The 19,901-nt window shown below is 49.4% G+C and overlaps 1 protein-coding gene across 3 annotated transcripts in view; it reads right to left on the bottom strand.

The window, feature by feature from the left end:
- Positions 1–19,901, bottom strand: part of SNX29 (sorting nexin 29) — a 580,903-nt gene that overhangs the window by 219,904 nt on the left and 341,098 nt on the right. For all 3 annotated transcript variants that reach the window (XR_006343074.1, XM_043914342.1, XM_043914344.1), the window contains one exon: positions 782–898. Coding sequence is in view for 2 of the 3 variants with exons in the window: in XM_043914342.1 (XP_043770277.1) it covers positions 782–898 (117 nt within the window). In the remaining variant the exon portion in view is untranslated. The remainder of the gene's footprint in view (positions 1–781; positions 899–19,901) is intronic.

Raw genomic sequence — 19,901 nt, 5'->3', positions numbered from 1 at the left:
TCATGGAAGATAATTTTCCCACGGGCCGTGGTGGGGAGGGTGGTTTGGGGATGATTCTCGTAAGGAGCACACAACCTAGATCCCTCTTGTGTGCAGTTCACAGTAGGGTTCCTACTCCTAGGAGAATCTAATTCCACCACTGATCTGACAGGAGGCGGAGCTCAGCTGCTAAAGTGAGCGATGGGGAGCGGCTGTAAACACAGATGAAGCTTCACTCACTTGCCCACCAACCACCTCCTCCTGTGTGGCCTGGTTCCTAACAGGCCACAGACCAGCACCAGTCCATGCCCTGGGGCTTGGGGACCCTGCTCTGTTAGATCTACGTGGGATGGTCCTCAAACCGTAATACCAAATAAACACACACTCATGGAAGAAACAGATATGCAGAAGTAATACCAGGTAGGTAAAAGTTACCCAAAACTGAGACTATTCACTGCTATGGAAATTTATCCATGTAGTAACATATAAAAACAGGGAGGGGAAGGATATGTGCCAATTTCACAATATCGATTATGTGTGTGGGGCATGAAATGTTGCCAAGGGGGTTTAGACAGATTCTTTAATATGTTATTTATTTTACCCCTTCCCGCCCAAAGGAAAGCCAATGTGGTGAGGGCTAGTGCATGTAAAATCTGGGTGGGGGTGCCTAGATGCTCCCCCTTTTAGTCTCTGTACTTTTCCATGCCCTTGACATTGAACACATGTAACAGCAGGGTTGTGGGCAGCAGAGGTGGTGGGCGGACAGACAGCATGGGCAGAAGGACAAGGCTGGGGCACTCACCGGCCCCCGCAGGTCGATGAGCTCCTGCCGCATCTGGGAGACGAGGGCTTCCTTGGCCACCAGGGCCCGGTGCAGACGCTCGTTGAACTCGATCAGCTCCCCGTGCATCTCCGCCACCTGCAACACACAAGCGCCAGACGGTGAGGCTCGGGGGCAGACCCTCCCCACGGCCCATCCCGCCTTCTCCGAGCCCACCACTGGTCAACCGGCATCGAGAGGTTGTTGGGCTGGAAACAATGAATGCTGCTTCCTTATGGATCAGTTTTGGCTTGTCTCAGGTCAGATTCAGCAAAGGAAATGGCAACCCACTCTGGTGTTCTTGCCTGGAGAATCCCATAGACAGAGGAGCCTGGCAGGCCATGGTCCATGGGGTCGCAGAGAGTCGGACACGACTGAAGTAAGTAAGCACGCACGCATGCAAATGCACCTGTTAAGCTGAATATGTTTTTGACTTGGTGGAATTGAACACTTCAGCATCAATGGTCCCAGTTTACAGTCTGGAATATGACTGTATCAGGTCATTTTTGGACCTGAGGCTTTTATTCTTAGGAAATGAATACTTTTCTAGCAAAGGCTTTCTTTCTCATCTGTGTTGTGCCTGTCAAGAATCCCCGGCTAATGGCATGAGTAGAATGACTGACCACTTCTTTTTTTTTTTTTTTTTTTAATGTATTTGGCTGTAAAATTTATTTTTACTAAATTTATTTGGCTGTAACATTTGTTCAGTTGTGGCATGTGGGGTCCTTGTTGAGGTGTGTGGGTTTTCTCTCTAGTCGTGGCGCATAGGCAAGTGGGATCCCAGTTTCCCAACCAGGGATTGAACCCGCATCCCCTGTGCTGCAAGGTAGATTCTTAACCACTGGACCCCTGGGGAAGTCCCTGATGAATGATTTCTGTTCATCGAGGCTTTGGTTTTGAAAACCGAGACCACAGAACCAGAGCCTTGTTGAGGATGGTGATGGTGATGGTGAGTGAGGACACACCTGTGGTCGCACAGATGCACTGTGGCCCCTGTGTGTTCTCTGCCAGGAAGACGCCTGAGGTGGGTATTATTACTCCTGACACACAGACAGAGGAACAGTGTCAGAGGAGTCTAAGGAGCAGGGTCAGGGCCACACAGCTAAGGCTGACTCTGGAGCCCTGGCTCCTGATCACTGGGCCACACGCCACAATCCTGCCCCTCCACTGTGCAGCCACGCAGGCCTGCAGAGAGCCTGCAGATTTACCCACATTTCAATATTCTTGACTGATCCCAAATAAAAAATGGAGGTTGGGATCAGATAGCCTATTACTGGTCCACAGAACCAATAACAGGCCTTTCCGCGTGTAACATACAAAGGGAATAAGGATATCCCATATGGTCAAAGCACACAGTAATTCCTCTGATTGTAAGAGTGATCTTGGGACTTCCCTGGCAGTTCAGTGGTTAAAACACCACCCTTCCACCGCAGGGGGTACACGTTTGATCCCTAGCCAGAGAACTAAGATCCCACATTCCATGTGATGCAGTCAAAAAATAGAAAAAATAAAAATAGGATTTTTTTTAAAAAGTGATCTTATTGGGGCTTAAAATCAAATTAAAATTTATTTTTAAAAGTTTTTTAGAGAAATGTGAGGTATAATCTTGCCATGCTCATCAGAAACCATGAAAGAAGATTCTGACAAGTACCTTACAGAGAACAGCCCCCCGCCCTGAATGCAGAGGTGAAGCAGACCCCAACCAGCCCCTGTCCTCCTGCCCCTCCCAAGAAATCACCCCTCCTATACCCAAGACTTTAGCCAGGTACTTACTACGTTCAGTATAATGCATAAACAGTATCAGAACATTTATAATAAGTACTCTAGGTGAAATATAAAACATACTGTTAGAATACAGAAGGGATATAAGGAGAAGTTTTGTGGGCAAAAAAGAGATTAAATCTAGATGCTTCAGAAGGAATAAAGGTAAGCCATCATTTTATTTTTCTGAATATATATAAAAGGTAAAAGGCACAGGGAGGAAATACAGAAGATACTAACATTAGTCAAGGGGTATTTTTTGTTTCCATTCTTTCTACTTTTCCTTACTTATCAGTTTCTTAATAATGAGCACTCTTTCATTTATCAGAGAGAATAACCACTCAGGCGCTTTAAAAGAATTAAAATTCTTCATGTGTAACTCAAGGAAGCAGCCAGGAATTTCAGGAAGAACCTGAAATTTATCAGGTTCCCAACTGCAATGCTGATGCTTCTGTTAACTTGCTCAGTGGATATTCACTCAGATGGCAATCCCTCTGTCTCCAAGGTGCCACCTTATTCAAACCAGTGAGAAATGCAAAGTAAAAATGGCACAAAAGACACTGTAATGGCCACACAATTAATTAACGGAGAATAAGCCACTGAGCCTTTGACCAACCTCTTCTGTCATACAGACCTAAAATCAATATTCCCCAGTTGCCTTATTTTTGTATAAAAAAGCTTAAGATGACCTTCAGGCCTGTCACAAACAAATACAACATCACTAATACATCACTAATAATACCTACTTGATTCCTCCACACAGAAATCATATAAGCCCTCCTCGAGCTTCCTTGGGTCTAAGAATCCATTTACCACACAGTAAGCAGGAAACACACACAACTGCCAGTTTCACTGCTAAATACCTGCTAATATGCCCCTACAAGGTACAAGCTTTAAATAAATGTCACCGTCATTTCCAAAGCAAAGTAGGGTTTTGCTTTGGGTTCGTGTTTTGTTTGGCAGTGGAAGCCAGGGTGTTAAAACAATTTCCCATAAATGCATAAAACACTGGAATATGCCAGCTGCAAGTGGTGTTTATCACCAACTGTCAAAACCCTGGTTCTATTTTGCAGCCAGAGAGTAACTTGACCACATCAGACAAAGCTTTCATCTCACTAGAGAATGGAGGGGGAAAAATCCTATGGAACCGAGGAGACAAAATTTGACAGTTTCCAGCACTCATTAAAACAGCAATGCTCATTGTTACTAAGCTAAGCTCTGAAACCCTGGATTTCTCCATTACATATCCCCACAAACAGTTATTGATATAAACAGCTTTCATCTTACATAAGCCACACTGAGCTTCCTATTCCTCAAATAACTCTTTCCAAACTATAGCATAACTAGAAATGAATTCGAGATTCAGAGCCAGCCTCAGAAGAGAAATGTGAAATCACAAATGGTTCCCATTATCATCAAAATAAAAGGCACAACCACTGCTTGCTGGAATTTCTATGAGGCTCTGAGGGCACTTACAGGTTGCATATGACCTTCCTTCCCTATTTCCAACAGCCGCAGGGAATGAAAGAGAGAAATGTCCCACAATCCTTCTCCACCAAGGAGCAAGAGTGATCTCCCCAAAGCAACAGCTGATGTTGTCACCTGCTGTTTAAAATCTTCAATGCTTCCCACTGCCCTAAAGATAAAAATCCATCTCCTTGCAGATCTGGCTTCAGCCTCTCTCCCTAACACCATCTTCTGCACCCTCCTCTCGCATTTTCTCCCCAAAGTCACTCAACCCAGCGGGTCTTCTACATTCCATAAACATGCTGACCTCTGGGAGCTCACCTTGTGAACAGAGAGGAAAAAGACACAACCAGCAGAGGAAATGACTGGTGCAAAGGCCCAGAGGTTGGCAGGAAAGCAGCCCAAAGAGGTGCTTTGAAAAGGCTCAGACTCTGATGCAAGACAAGCCTTGGTTGGCTCTCTTAATGCGTGCTCTTGCGTGAGTCACTTAACCTCTATGACCCTGAGGCCCGTCACATACAAAATGGGGATTAAAAACCACACTCATGGACTTCCCTGATGGTCCACTGGTTACGAATCTGCCTGCTGATGCAGGGGAGACAGGGGTTCAATCTCTGGTCTGCAAAGAGTCCACATGCCGTGGGACAACCAAGTCAGTGCGCCCCAACTACTGAGTCCATACATACTCTAGAGCTTTGGGCCGCAACTAGCAATACCACGTGCCGAAGCCCGCACGCTCTATCTAGAGCCCATGATCCACAAGAGAAGCCAGCACAATGAGAAGTCTGAGCACCGTGATGAAGAGAAGCCCCTGCTCGCCAAACCTAGAGAAAGCCGGTGTGGAGCAATGAAGACCCGGGGCAGCGAAATAGTCAGTTCAGTCGCTCAGTCGTGTCCAACTCTTTGCGACCCCATGGACTGCAGCCAAAAATAAATTAATTAAAAAAAAAAGAAAACAACACTCATCTCACAGGGCCGAGGTGTGGATGAAATGAGCTGCGACTCTTAGCAGGCTCAGTACTGTGTCCAGGCGTGGCAAAGCTTCAGTGAGTGAGAAGTGGTTGTACATGGAGGGTGATCACATTAAAGGGACATGAGAAAGGAAGAAAAGGACAGGCAGATCTCTGGAAGCCAGATGGAAAAGTGCCTCATGGACCGTAATAAGTGGCTCAGAGGGCTGTGGAGAGAGACTCGCTGTCCCCCAAAGCGGGAGCATCACCCAGAGAACTGCTAACCACCCACCAGGCACTGTTCTCGGTACTGGGGCCCAGGGAAGTCATGGGGTTCACATCCTAGAAGTCAGACAAACTGGACTAGCACTCAGGGAGAGAGGAGGACTTGGAAGGAAGACAGGGTATCAGAAAAGGCCTCATCCAGAGAAAACACTCAGGAGTCACCTCTCTGATTGGCCTTGACACATGCCAGGCAGCCTCCCACGGCTGATCCACACCCTAAATCACAGTCAGGCACTCGCTGTGTTCTGGGACCATCTTAAGTCAGCCATGGGACTTCCCTGGTGGTCCAGTGATGAAGAATCTGCCTGCCAAGGCAAGGGGCACAGATTTGATTCCTGGTCCAGAGAGATTCCACACGACAAGGAACAACTAAGCCCGCGAGCTGCAACTACTGAAGCCCGCAGGCCCTAGAGTCCCTGCTCCACAACAAGGGAAGCCCCTGCAGTGAGAAGCCACCACGACTAGAGAGTACTCCCCCACGTGGTGCAACTAGAGAGAAGACCCTCTGCTTGGTGCAACTAGAGAAAAGCCTGTGCAGCAACGAAGACCCAGCGCGGCCAAAAATAAATGAATAAATAAAGTAACACCTAGATGGTAGCATGCATGGCCCCCAAGCTGTGTCTGGAAGGTGCACAACTCATGAGCTAATAATCAGTCATCATTTGGGTCTCACCCTTTAGGCTTGAGAGAAGAGGGGAGAAAGATTTAAGAAGTTTAAGGGCACAGACTGTTTGGCAATACCTGTCAAACTTTTAAAATCCCTCAGCTTGTGGCTTAGCAAACCCCTGCAGGGGAGTATCCCATGTCCATACCTGTGCTCAAGCAGTTTAGCTCCAAAGGGCTGGAACCCACCTAAGAGCCCAACCACAGGGCCCAGTGAAGTCTATCAGGCTCTGCTGCGATCCCCCACTTCCTGCTGCTGGGCAGACATCACTAGTCAATCAGTGCTTTCTTCCTCAAGAAGACACTCAGGCACCCCTAACCAATCGATCAGAGTGCTGGCCTACAGGATGATACCTATTTAGTATTCCTGGCAGAAGGGGTTGGGGGAAGGCGTCAGAGAAGGTGACGTCTGAGCTGGGCTAAACACAATGCCTTTATAAAGATGATGCCTTTATAAGATGATGCCTTTGGCGCTTCAAGAGGCCGACCAATCCCTTCCAGCTGGAGCATCAGGGAAGATGCTCTCTGGAAAAAAAAATGTGTCTGTGAAAAAGCTCTCAAGTCTGTGAAAATCCCAGGAATCATCATAATGACCTGCCAAATCATGAAAAGATTATAATTTTTTAAAAAATACCTGTGGCATTTCCTTTCATATCAGAATGTTCTATCTAATCACATTCAAGTAAATCTTGCTTCACCCCTCCTCTGGCTACTGAAGGAGACACGTCCTGATTAATTAAACCAAGATACCTGGGGTTTCCCAGATGGCACTAGTGGTAAAGAAGCTGTCTGCCAATGCAAGAGACTTAAGGGACACAAGTTTGATCCCTGGGTAGGGAAGATCCCCTGGAGGAGGAAATGGCAACTCACTCCAGCATTCTTGCCGAGAGAATCCCCATGGACAGAGGAGCCTGGTAGGCTATAGTCCACAGGGTGGTAAAGAGTCGGACAAGACTGAAGTGACTTGGCACGCATGCACCCCCAAATTTTAACAGCAACTGAGACTCTTCTGGTCACATCCCCAAACTCTCAGAGAACACTGACTTGATGCCTCAGAATCTACCTTGATTTTATAAAATGTGAAGGCTGTGTGTGACTCCCAGTGACAATGGCTGTGGGGAAAGACCTGGAACCTTCCGCTGTGGTGAGGATACTACAACCGCCTTTGAGAGACAAAGCCTTCACCAGGGCCTACTGTCTTAAAGGGTTGTTTTGTTTTGTTTTTCTTATGTGGACCACTTTAAAGGCTTTACTGAACTTGTTACAATATTGCTTGTGTTTCATGTTTTGGCTTTTTGCCCAGGAGGCATGTGTGATCCTAGCTCCCCCACCAGGGGTGGAACTTGCCCCTCCGCATTGGAAGGTGAAGTCTTGTCACTGGCCACCAGGGAGGTCCCTTCACACACCTGTGAACACCAGCTATTCATCGGGCCTTTTCCGGGCCTTAGATCACCTAGCTCACGCGACCCCCGCCACCCTCCTGTGAGTGGCAGGGCTTCTTACACAGGAGGCCTTGAGGCTCAGAGAGGTCAGGCTGTGAGCCAAAGGTGTCAGAGTCAGAGCCACTGTCTGTGTCCCCCGCCCTCCACCCTGGGCACAGGAAGGAGCCGCGCCCTTCGGGGGTTGAGGAGATGAGTCAGCCCCGCAGAGTAAAGGGTAGCAGCAGCATGGACTGGTGGCTCCCGAAGCAAGCTGAAGGTTAGATGCTTGGAGGGCTTCTGAGAAACACAGATTTCTGGGTTTCACTCCTAGAAATGCTGATTCAACATGGGGGAGTCCAGAGTAATACTTTTAAAAGACCCTAGTGTCCATGATGCTCAACCAGACTTGGGAACCGCCGGCAAAGACAAGAATGGGGAAGAGAGTTCATACACACAGACGTGAACTGCGAGTGTTTCGGTTCAGCATTTGTAGAGTCAGGAGGTCATGGAAGCTCCTCCACTTGTCAGCTCTCGACTGCTGGATTCTCAAGGAGGCGAACAAAGACACGGCCAGAGAAAAACCTCATCTAGCCTACCAGCCAACACCAGCCAGCAGCGAGCGCCCCGGGCAGGGCGGTTCCTCCTGCGGTGGCACAGGAGTTCTGCCACAGCGCTGCCGGAGGGCGCCGTGAGCGGCAGCTGGGATGCCAGCGGTCTGCTACCCATCTGAGGCAACCACAGAAATTTCAAAACGTTTGAAGCCATCTCATCTTGGTATGAAATCCAGGAATTCCACAGTTTTTCTAGTTTTGGGGGGTTTTGTTTGTTTTGGGTCTTTGGTTTTTTTTTTCACATTTTACAAAAGTTCCAGTCTGTAATGAATTAGAAATACTTAAAAAAAAAAAAAAAAAAGGTTATTTACAGATAGTTTGAGAGCAACTATGTATATCACACATGCCATCCTTGAAACAATGTCTTGCATTAATAATTATTAGAAACAATGACTAATAATAAGGATTTTAAAAAGCTAAAACATGACCATTTTTGGATAAAATTTGTAAAGCAAGTAGAAAGGAAAAATCAGAACCAATGTCATCAACATCTGTTGGTTTTCAGATGTATACACCCTATTTCCTTGTTACAGTGTCAATGTAGGTTTGAAGATTAAAAAATCACTAACCTTAACTGAACAACACAGGTACAGACCTAGCCCAGGACACAGACATTCTCAAAAAATTACAGCTGATGGCTCAGTAGTGAAGAATCCACCTACCGATGCAGGAGACATGGGCTCCATCTCTGATCTGGGAAGATGCCACATTCCACGGAGCAACTGAGCCCGTGTGCCCCAACTACGGAGCCCGCAACTCCAGAGCCCGGGAGCCGCAACTCCTGAGTCCACGCGCGGCAGTGGCTGAAGCCTGTGAGTGCCCAGAGCCCGTGCTCACAGTAAGAGACGCCACTGCAACGAGAAGCCTGTGCACGGCAGTGAGTAGCCCCCACTCAACTAGAGAAAAGCCCGCGCGGCAACGGAGACCCAACACAGCCAAAAAATAAAAATCACACTTGCCACTGCCCTCAAAAGACTGACAGGGAGCCTTTCCCGCAGCCACCTGATCATGCCCATTTCCCAGAGAAAGAAGGTAAGGCTCAAGACCTGAGCAGCAAGCCAAAAGGAAGGCAGGAGAAGGTAAGCACCTTGCTCAAGGCCACAGCAGCAGAAAGAAGTGAAAGTGATAGTCGCTCAGTCATGTCCGACTCTTTGTGGTCCTATGGACCATAGCCTGCCAGGCTCCTCTGTCCGTGGGATTCTCCAGGCAAGAATACTGCAGTGGGTTGCCATTCTCTTCTCCAAGGGATCTTCCCAACCCAGGGATTGAACCCAGGTCTCCTGCATTGCTAGGCAGATTCTTTACCAGCTGAGCCACCAGGGAAGCCCTAAGCAGCAGAACTGGTTTTCAAATTTCTGGGTCTGGGTTCTGAGGCAGACTCTCTACCCTGCCTCTCTGCACACACCGTGACCAGGATGCTGAGCTGGCACCTCAAGATGCCAGAGGGCCTGGAGGAGGTGAGGAAGCTGGGATCGAGCACTGAGAGCTTCACCATGCACGTGCACACCCCTGGGAAAGGCACCGTCTCTGGGTGTGCCTGAGGCCTCGTCTGGCTTATCACAGGCCAGTCTGCACCAACACCCCCCGACCCCCGAGGAGACCCCGGCAGTACAGGAAGGAGCACGCAGAGTGAACAAGAACCTGAGCAGAGGCAGCCCGACTGTGGGACTCAGGGTCCAAAGGAGAAACCCAGCAACTTGTCCGGCAGCCAAAGTGAGACTTGTTTAACATGGTCTTTGCTTCATACACAGGCACTGCGGAAACCAGCAAAGCAAATTCCAACCGGAAGACGCTCCAGGGACGGTGAGGGATACTTAGGGACGTGCAGCATCAACGAGCCCTCTGAGTGAGGCTGCCCTGATCAGGCGTAGAAAGATGAGGGTTGTGGAGGTCAAACTCGGGTCCCATCGATTTGCTCTGACTCCTGGTATCTTTTCTATAAAATGAGGGTCTTGTGCCATGTGGTCCAGGTTATCATGAGCAACAAAAACATGACAAATGTGTGGGCAGCAGCCGGTGCCTGTCACAGGGCGTGATCCTGAACGCATCCCGAAGGAGCGCCTCCTCTGGCCAGCCGGGGTTCCAGGCACTTTACAGGAGCACATGCCATGGCCTGGGAGGTTGAGCTTATGTCCATTTTACAGATGACGAAGGCAAGGCTCAGCAAGGTAAAGTGATGGTTCAAAGCCAGTTAGACTGAGAGGTGTGAAGTGGAATATTTCCTGCCACGCCAATAAATAAGGATGTCACAGCTGTCTGTGATTCCGGCCCTCCAAATGTGAATTTCTGAGCCCCGAGGGCGCCCAGGAAGAACAATTCTGGGTACCGGACAGCCATCTGAAACTCCCCACACCGAGCAGTGAGCAAGGAACTAAAGATGTGAAAAACCAAATCGTAGGATGCTCACCAGAGAGCTGAGATACATATAAAACAAATGATTTCAGTGAGCCCAAACTGCTGTGTCTTATTAGAGAGTAAAGTGCTAAATCCCTTAACTTGAAATATCTGATTTTCCTTAATTAACAATAATCTTTTGATGTTCAGGCTACCTCCTCCTTATTACAAACTTCTGTATAACCTGACTCCTCTCCCTCCTGCCCCCTCAGAGCAGTTCTCTCAGCATCACTTGAGATGCTGGATGCCAGGCCTGAAGTCCTAAACTCTCCACCAAATAAAACCTAACTCTCAACTTCTAGGTTGTGATTATTTTTAAGGTCGATGTGGGCTCGGGGTCTTGCATCCCCAGAGTCTTCCCAGTTTTCCTGTGCCCTCCAGCCTGCCCTGCGCTCTGATTCTGCTATGGGGCCAGCCCCAGAAAGGCAGGCAGGCTCGCCCTGGTGAGGCAGAGCTCTGCGACCTCAGGACTGATCCTCCTGGATATCACACTGTCAAGCCACCAAGTGACAGGTTCACCGGAAGCTGAGGGAGGGCCAGCTCCATCCTCAAGTGCCCCCCGGACAGCGCCACGTGGGCTCCCTCTGCAGAGCCGCTGAGATTAGTTCACACTGAAGAGACTCCCTCCCTTCATCTCCTCTGTGTTCAGAAAGCTGAAATTGAGGAGGGGATGCTTAAAGACATTTGCCTGGGATTATGGTTTCATGGGGGAGAAGGAAACACTCAGAACTAAGAGATTATGGGACGCCTCTGAGAAACAGACGCTATGTAACTGGTATGGCCCCATGGCAGAGCTGCTGCGTCCCCATCCTCAACATTGGCCCTGGTTTCCCCTGATGCCCAACCTTTCAGAGAACACACCAGGGGAGCCAGGGAGAAAGGTCGCACACAGCAGCAGCTGATAACCTGCCCAGGTAACACCTTCTCTTTCCTGCTCTTCCCTTAAAGAGCAAAGGCGGGGCATACAGAAATGGCAATAATAAAAGAGCAGCCAACCCCTTCCTGGAGGTCGTTTGAGACAGATGAGCAAAACAGAGGGAAATAAAGCAAACACAAAATCCTGGGTTCTAGCGCTCTGCTGAAAGACACGTTCTCATGCGCGGCCTCTGAGGTCTTTAAACAGGTTCCATCAACTGTCACACATCCTGGGACTTCCCTGACAGTCCAGTGGTTAGCACTCTGCAATTCCACTGCTGGGGTCATGGGTTCAATCCCTGGTTGGGGAACTAAGATCCTGAGTGATGCAGCCATGAGAAAATAAATAAATAAATAAATGACACGGTCACCACACTGGTGAAACATGACCAGAGGGGCTGCACAGCCTGGAATTTAAGCACAAACTCCAAAGCCCAGAGTCTTGGGATTAAAAACCACCTTCCCCCACTTCCTAGCTGTGACTTTGGGCATACAGCTTTCACAAGCCTGGGCCTGGAAACCCAAGTTCGATCCGTGGGTCGGGAAGATTCTCTGGAGAAGGAAATGGCAACCCACTCCAATATTCTTGCCTGGAGAATTCCAAGGACAGAGGAGCCTGGTGGGCTACAGTCCATGGGGTCACAAAGAGTCGGGTACGACTCAGCCAATAACACTTTCACTTTCAGGCACCTAGGTGTTAAAGGATCTGCCTGCCAATGCAGGAGATGCAAGAGACTCAGGTTCGTTCCCTGGGTCAGGAAGATCCCCTGGAGTAAGAAACGGCAACCCGCTCTAGTATTTCTTGCCTGGGAAGTCCCGTGGACAGAGGAGCCTGGCGGGCCACAGTCCGTGGGGTCATAAAAGAGTCTGACACAAAAGCAGCACCAAGGACAGCACCCAGTGTCTCTGGTCCCACAGAATCTACAGCCTTCCGATCTTCAGATCTGTCCCCTCTCGGTCATCTCCGTCACCTCAGTCTTGGTTGAGAAGCCCCCCGTTTCCCACTGCTCTCTCCTCCTCGGCCCCACACACAAGCTGATGCTCAAACGGCCTCCCTATGACCCAAACTTGAGCACATCCCTTCTCTGATTAAAACTTCTCACTGATGCTGACAAAGAAAATCACCAGAGGTCTGCAATTTATTTCCAAATGACACAAAAGTCAAGACATGGAGTACGGTTGGCCTTGGGGAACTGGAGCCGTTTGAGATGATATGATGCGTAGGGGTAGGGACATGACACTCTTCTGCCCATATTAAAATTCTTCGATAATCCAAAGTTTAAAATTTTATTTCAATCGATCCCCATGAATTTCCCTGGCATGGTGTACAAGCAATAGGAGAAGGGGGAAGAGGGGAAGGGAGGAAGGAAGTAGGAAGAAATATTTCAAAGGAAAAACCAACACTGACCACATGAGATTACATGCTGCACCTCCACCTCCCTCCAGGCACATCTCCTGGAATCCTATCTACCCTTCAAAGACGAACTCACATCTCAGTTCTCCTTACTCCCCAGATCTTTTGACACATATATCCATCTTCTCCATAAATGATTCCTCAAGAGTGTAGGAGCAGTTACGGTTTCATGAGCACTTACTTATTTTCTTGGACTCCAAAATCACTGCAGGTGGTCACTGCAGCCATGAAATTAAAAGACTCTTGCTCCTTGGAAGAAAAGCTATGACCAACCTAGACAGCATATTAAAAAGCAGAGACATTACTTTGCCAGCAAAGGTCCACCTAGTTAAAGCTATGCTTTTTCCAGTAGTCAAGTATGGATGTGAGAGTTGGACCATAAAGAAAGCTGAGCACTGAAGAATTGATGCTTTTGAACTGTGTTGCTGGAGAAGACTCTTGAGAGTCCCTTGGACCACAAGGAGATCAAACCAGTCAATCTTAAAGGAAATCAGTCCCAAATATTCACTGGAAAAGCTGATGTTGAAGCTGAAGCTCCGATATTTTGGGCCACTTGATGCAAAAAGCCAACTCATTGGAAAAGTCCCTGATGCTGGGAAAGATTGAGGACAGAAGCAGAAGGAGGCGACAGAGGATGAGATGGTTGGATGGCATCACCAACTCAACAGACATGAGTCTGAGCAAGTTCTGGGAGTTGGTGATGGACAGGGAAGCCTGGCGTGCTACAGTCCATGGGGTCGCAAAGAGTCGGACACAATTGAGTGACTGAACTGAACTGAGCACTTACTACATGTCAAATGCTTTCAGGGCCACACCAGCCACAGCCCCACAGGGGCCCGGTGAGGGGCATGTGGGCTTAACAAAGTTCCCACGTGGTCCCCAGAGCCACATGCCCTTGTGCAGTGTACAACCTGCACAACTGCACACAGAAGCCCTAGACATTTCGCTAGATGCAAACTGCTGCTCCATTCTACAGGAGAGGAAACTGAGGCCCAAAGGCAGCTGGAACTATTTGCTCGTGGTCCCACAGAGATGAGGGCACTCAGGGACACCTCAACCCACACTTATTTTGTTACACAAGCCCCACCCTCCACCCTTTGCCCCCCGCCAGGAGGAGATGTGGCCGGTGGGGCAGCGTCTGCACACAGCAGCACACAACGCTGCTCCCCAGGCCTGTCCTGGAGCACAGGCTCTCCTTCAACCCCATGTGTCTTCCTGGGGGCCGAGGCCAAAGCCACCGACAAAACCAGACATTTCCAGGGCTCGTTTCTGCTGGATCAGTGAAGGGTAGGAGGCCACAGAGGAGGAGCAGGTGAAGGTTCCTTTTGGATAATGTCGTTTACCTGGCATCATACAGAGGTTGTAATTATAACCCATCACCACTACAAAAGCACTGTGCTCTGCGGGCTTGTGAAAATGGGTCAAGAATTACTCTGAAAGGCTCTGCTGGCCTCTGCTTTCAAAAGCACCTTTGTTACAGGTTTGCTCACGGAGGACAACTATTGATTCCCAGGGATTGTGGACTTGGAAGGCAGCTCGGCGCTGGCCTCATCTCCCTGTCCAGCACAGAGGGCCTTCTCTAGCCTTCTAGTGTTGAGCGGGGGGAGGAAAGGGAGAGGCCATCATTATCAAGAACACACACTTGCTGAGCTCACACCCTGGGATGGACCCAGTTCCCAGCATCACCCCTCCATGAGTTCATCCACAGGCAACCTGTTGAGGCCCAGCCACAGCATTCTCTCGCCTTCAAAAATTCACTGGAGATTCCCCAGTGACTCAGTGTAAAGAATCCACCTGCCAATGCAGGAGACACGGGTTCGATCCCTGACCTGGGAAGATCCCACATGCCTTGCAGCAAATAAGCCTGAGTGCCACGACTACTGAGCCTGTGTTCTAGAGCCCGGGAGCTGCAACCACTGTCGTCCCATTCTACAGCTTCTGAAGCGAGCATGCCCTGGAGCCCTTGCTCCACAACAAGAGAGGCCATCGCAATGAGAAGCACTGCAACCAGAGAGGAGTCCCCACTGCTGGCAACCACAGAAAAGGCCACACTTTAAAAAAAAAAAAAAACCAGCACAGCCAAAAATATGTGTATGTCAGTCACTCAGTCGTGTCTGACTCTTTGCAACCCCATGGACTGTAGCTTGCCAGGCTCCTCTATCCATGGGAATTCCTAGGCAAGAATCCTGGGTTGGGTTGCCATTTCCTTCTCCAGAGGCTCTTCCCGACCCAGGGATTGAACCTGAGTCTCCTGCATTGCAGGCAGATTCTTTACCATCTGAGATATCAGGGAAGGCAGCCAAAAATAAGTAAATAAAAAATTTTAAAAAAGAAATTCATCTTCAGTATCCAAAAACGCTCAAAAATTCATTCATTCAACAAATTTCTATTTTGCATTGACCAAGCCCTGTACTTCTACCAAGTATTACAGACACAGTGTCAAATAAGAGAGAGAAATCCCTGCCTTGGAGGGGGTCTCCATCCTAGCAGGAACACACCCCCACCAACCCCGACAAGGAGACAGAGGCACAAGAAGTTTCGGTCTTAGTCGAGGATGACGAGTCCAGGGCCTGGATTCTGAACCCTGAGTCCACGCTCACTGCCACAACAAAGGACCACTTCCTGCCTCAGGGGTGGTTCATTTATAAGGCTCCTCCTGTCTGTGGTCGCATCTGGAAGGACTTCCTTCACCCACACAGGCACTGGCTTGAGTGCCGGGTGCTGTCCTGGGTGCTGGACATCAGTGGGGACCCTCAGGGAGCTCCCGAGATGCTGATGGTTCCCATGCAGCGTGGCCAGTGTGCTAGTGGAACACACCGGGGTCCTGGGGGCACGGGGGAAGGCGCCCAGCCTTGGGGGTTGGGGAGGAGTGCACCAGGGGATGGGTCCCAAAGACGGTACCCAAGGTGAGGCTTGTGGGGTGGGAGGTCGGCCAGCAGGAGGCAGGAGAGCCAGTTCACACCCAGGCCCAGCTGTTCCCCGGTCCCAGCACTCGTGTGCACCCCCCCGGGTGGTGCTATGCTCAGTCATGTCCGACTCTTTGTGACCCCAAAGACTGTAGCCCATCAAGCTCCTCTGTCCACGGAATTTTCTAGGTAAGAATACAAGAGAGGGTTGCCATTTCCTACCCAGTCCCCCAGGCTCGTGGGCTATAAAGTGAGGACCCACTGTGCTGGCGGGTGGGAGACCCTGATGGGACAAGAGCTGACCTCAGAGCCCAGGGCTGGCACACAGGCGGGACAGCTTATTCTCATTCCTGAGACCCAGACACCAGACCTTAGAAGTTGCATAATATCACAGACCTGCCACTCGCTCCCCCATTCAGAGGTTTTCTCCAGAAAATATTTCACCCTCAAGGGTTGTTTTTACATTTATGGTGCAGGGTGCTCTGGAAAGCTCAGGATTTCATATAAAAATGTAAATCAAGAAATTATGTGGCTCTTTGTCACATTCTAATATCTTCCAGGAGTCAGGGGAGGCCAGTGCATTTTTAATCACACTCCTTCGGAAGGAATACAAAGCGCCCTCCTAAATATTTGAAACAGGGCTCAATAAATTATGTCCAAGTTTCCAAAGGAAGACAGTAAATGAAAAACATTAAATTTTATGAGCACCAGAAACTGTTTTTCTCCCTGGATGGTCTCTCTCTCAGACCGAACAGCACTGGCTTAAAGCCGAGGGGGGCCCCTCCAGGTTGCCACCACCCAGCTTCTCCAGAACGGAGGACAGACTCATTTGAGCAGTGAACTGTGGACACGGATGACTGCGGCCTGAGACCAGGTGGGCAGTGTGGACCCGTGCTGGAGGATAAACCTGGAGCACCTCCACATGGCGACAGACACGGACTGCTCCCCAACACTTCCTTTGTCAAAGAAACAGAGTCCTTGCCCGTCAGCAAGTTAAACAGGTGATGTCTGGCCTAAAAAACTGATCAGCCGCTCACTTGCATAATAACTCAGCCCCCAAAACACCGAGGAGACGCTGAGGTAGAAATCTACTTATGCCGAGAAGCAAAACCCCATCAGACAGTGGGTTTGACAACACACTGAACGTTCTCCACCAGCCTCAGAGGCTCCTCTGGACGCAGCTACAGAGAGAACATGACTCTGGCTCCAGGACGCAGCCCATCGGGCTGAAGCAGCCGAGGGCGGGCCGTGGAAGCGTCCCTCTGCTGCTACTCGGCCCCAGAGACTGTCACTCAGCACCGGTTTCGAAGAAGGATCTGTCTGCTTCCTTGGTGCTCGTATCCTGAGGACCTGAGCTGGACTGCTCCAGATGTGGGATGAGTGACAGCTGCCAGGTCAGGACTGGCAGCTCCGGGTTCCTCCAGGAGGTCACTGTCCTTGCATTGCTGGACAGACTGCCCCACACGTCACGTCTCCACTAAACGTCTGGGTAAATGGGCTGGGAGATGCTCTCGAGCTTTCTTCTTCAAAGCAAGATTTTAAAAGTCTCCTTAGGGTATTTATTGAAAAAGGAGTGGAGGTTTCTGAAAAGAGAAGGTGGCAGCCTCCTCTGACTCCTGGACCAGTCTGGGGGCTCCAGAGGTGCAGTGGAGGAGTGTGAGGAGACAGAGGTGTATCCCCTTGGAAGCAGGAGGGAGAGGGGAGAGGACTCTGGTCCTTTGTGACTACTTCCACATGCTGGACCATGCCTCACCTGCAGGTGTCTTCTTTGGGACATTCTGGAAAGGCGGAAAGGTCAAATTGGTGGCTTAGGGAAAGGGAAGTTTTAGTGGGTACTTTAAAAGATTGGTATCTCACAGTTTTGGGAGCAATGTGGCACTGGGACATGAAGGGAGCTTTCAGAGAGAAGACAAATCTAGATTTGCATCTCACAGTTAGGGAGCGTGGGATGGACATGTACACCCCACTGTATTTAAAACAGATAACCAACAAGGACCTAGTGTACAGCATGGGGAATTCTGCTCATATTCTGTCATAACCTAAATAGGAAAAGAATTTGAGAAAGAATAGATGCTTCATAACTCAATCAGTGGGCTATACACCTGAAACTCACAGCACTGATAACCAACTATGCTCCAACATGACCAACTCAGTGGACGTGAGTTTGAGCAATCTCCAGGAGACAGTGAAGGACAGGGAAGCCTGGCGTGCTGCAGTCCATGGGGTCACAAAGAGTCGGATACAACTGAGGGACAGAACAACAACTCCAATGTAAAATAAACATTTTAAATGTATCTTTAAAATAAGTAAATAAACATAGATTTGTATCCCAGCTCCATCACCTGCTAGCTGGGTTGACCTTGAACAGGTGATATAAACTTAAGCTCAGCGTCCTGTGTCTTTGTCTGTGAAATTGTCTAGCATACAGGCTGCTTCAGCTGTTTCAGAAAATAAAATGGGAGAAAAAATTCTCCCGGGCCTGGCCAAGGCTGGTGCTAAATGAACGCTCAGCCCCCCTTGCCTTCTGCAGCCTCTTCTAGTATCAGCCCTAGGGGATGGCTGCAGGAAGATGTGGCTTCCTCGTACCTTGATGTTCCACTTCAAAAATGGGACATCGAAGCACGCATCACCTGCCGTCCCTCCAGAAGACACAAAGCAAAACGAGCGTCAAGGGTTTAGATGCAAACCCTGGATAAAGAAAAACAGACTCTCCTAATACCGATGTGTATGTGTGTTCAGTTGCTCAGTCGTGTCCGGCTCTTTGCGACCTTATGGACTGTAGCCCGCCAGGCTCCTCTCTCCATGGGATTCTCCAGGCAGGAATACTGGAGTGGGTTGCCGTTTCCTTCTCCAGGGGATCTTCCCAACCCAGGAATCGAACCTGCGTCTCCTGCATGGGCAGGCAGATTCTTTACCACGGCGCCACCTGGGACGCCCCCTAATACTGATCCCTGTCCTGTAAGAGGACAGCTGTAAGATACCAGAGTCAACAACAAGGGCGGTCAATGGGAAGCGCCAGTGTGGCCGGGCCAACCTGAGTGGTGGCGTCACACACAGGGCGGTGTGAGCAGAGCTTCACGTCCTGTCACAGGGCCACCTGCTGCAGGACCTTTTTTTGTTTAATTCCTGCCAAGAACGGTTCTGCACTCAGACTTATTTATGGCTCCCATGCCGCCTCGAGATGCTGAGCAGACGCTATTTTGAACACCTTCTCTACGTGTGTAGCTCTGAGTTCCAAACCAGAACTTCCTCCCTAAAAGCTGGAAGACCACAGTATTAAGTCATTTCAACCTTCTGTCAGTTGTTCCGGGAGTCATCGGTGCCTCTAGATCTCTGGCAATGGTCTAATTTAATTTGATTTAAAGTGAAAATACGCTTTTCCATCTCCATCAACACCAACGTGATGCTTCCTCAAAAGCAATCATGGTTTAACGAAGACAGACAGTGCCCTGGTCACTGTTACACACTCAGACCCAGATGGGCTGTCTTTGTTGGTCTCAGTCCACGGAGGCAGGAGAGGGTGAAGGTGGTGAGTCCAATGGCCTGACCTTTTTTTTTTTTTTTTTAATTTATTTATTTATTTTTGGCTACACTATGTCTTCGTTGCTGCCAACAGGCTTTTCTCTCGTTGCAGCGAGTGGGGGCTACTCTCTAGTTGTGGTATGCGTGCCTCTCATTGCAGGCTTCTCCTGTTGCAGAGCTCAGGCTTTAGGGCACACGGGCTTCAGCAGTTGCAGTCTGCGGGCCCAGGAGCTGCGGCTAGTGGACTCTAGAGTGAGGACTCAGTAGCTGTGGCTCACAGGCTTAGGTGCCCCGCAGCCTGTGGAATCTTCCCCAACCAGGGACTGAACCCTGCATTGGTAGGCAAATTCTTAACCAATGAACCACCAGGGAAGGCTAGCTCATTCCTGATCTTGCCCAGTGAGAGGTCTATGAGCTTGCACTGGATCTTGCTGGGCCTTGACTTCTTCATCAGTAAGAGGCATGATCACAGTGACCGTCTTAAGGGGCTGAGCTAAGAAATCACTGAAATGGTCTGGCACACAGTGAAAATGCAAACAGCATTAGCTGTTACAATACTATGACTACTGAACAGCACTGCTTGTAGCCTTTTTGGGTGGATGAATTAAATTCTTACACTCCATGCAGCCACAGTTTCAGGTAAAATGGTTCTTTTCCATAATGGAAACACACACACACACAAACCTGAACTCCTAAGTCCTCGAGGATCTATAACCTGGCCATCAAAGACATGACTGACCACGTGAATCCCCAAAGAAGCCATGCCTCCATGGGGCACCCCTGTGAGAAGCAC

Source organism: Cervus elaphus, chromosome 10, assembly GCF_910594005.1.
Source record: "Cervus elaphus chromosome 10, mCerEla1.1, whole genome shotgun sequence".
Classification (NCBI taxonomy): Eukaryota; Metazoa; Chordata; class Mammalia; order Artiodactyla; family Cervidae; genus Cervus; species Cervus elaphus.
Note: the sequence above shows the minus strand (reverse complement) of the source record. Positions and strands in the feature narration are given on the sequence as shown.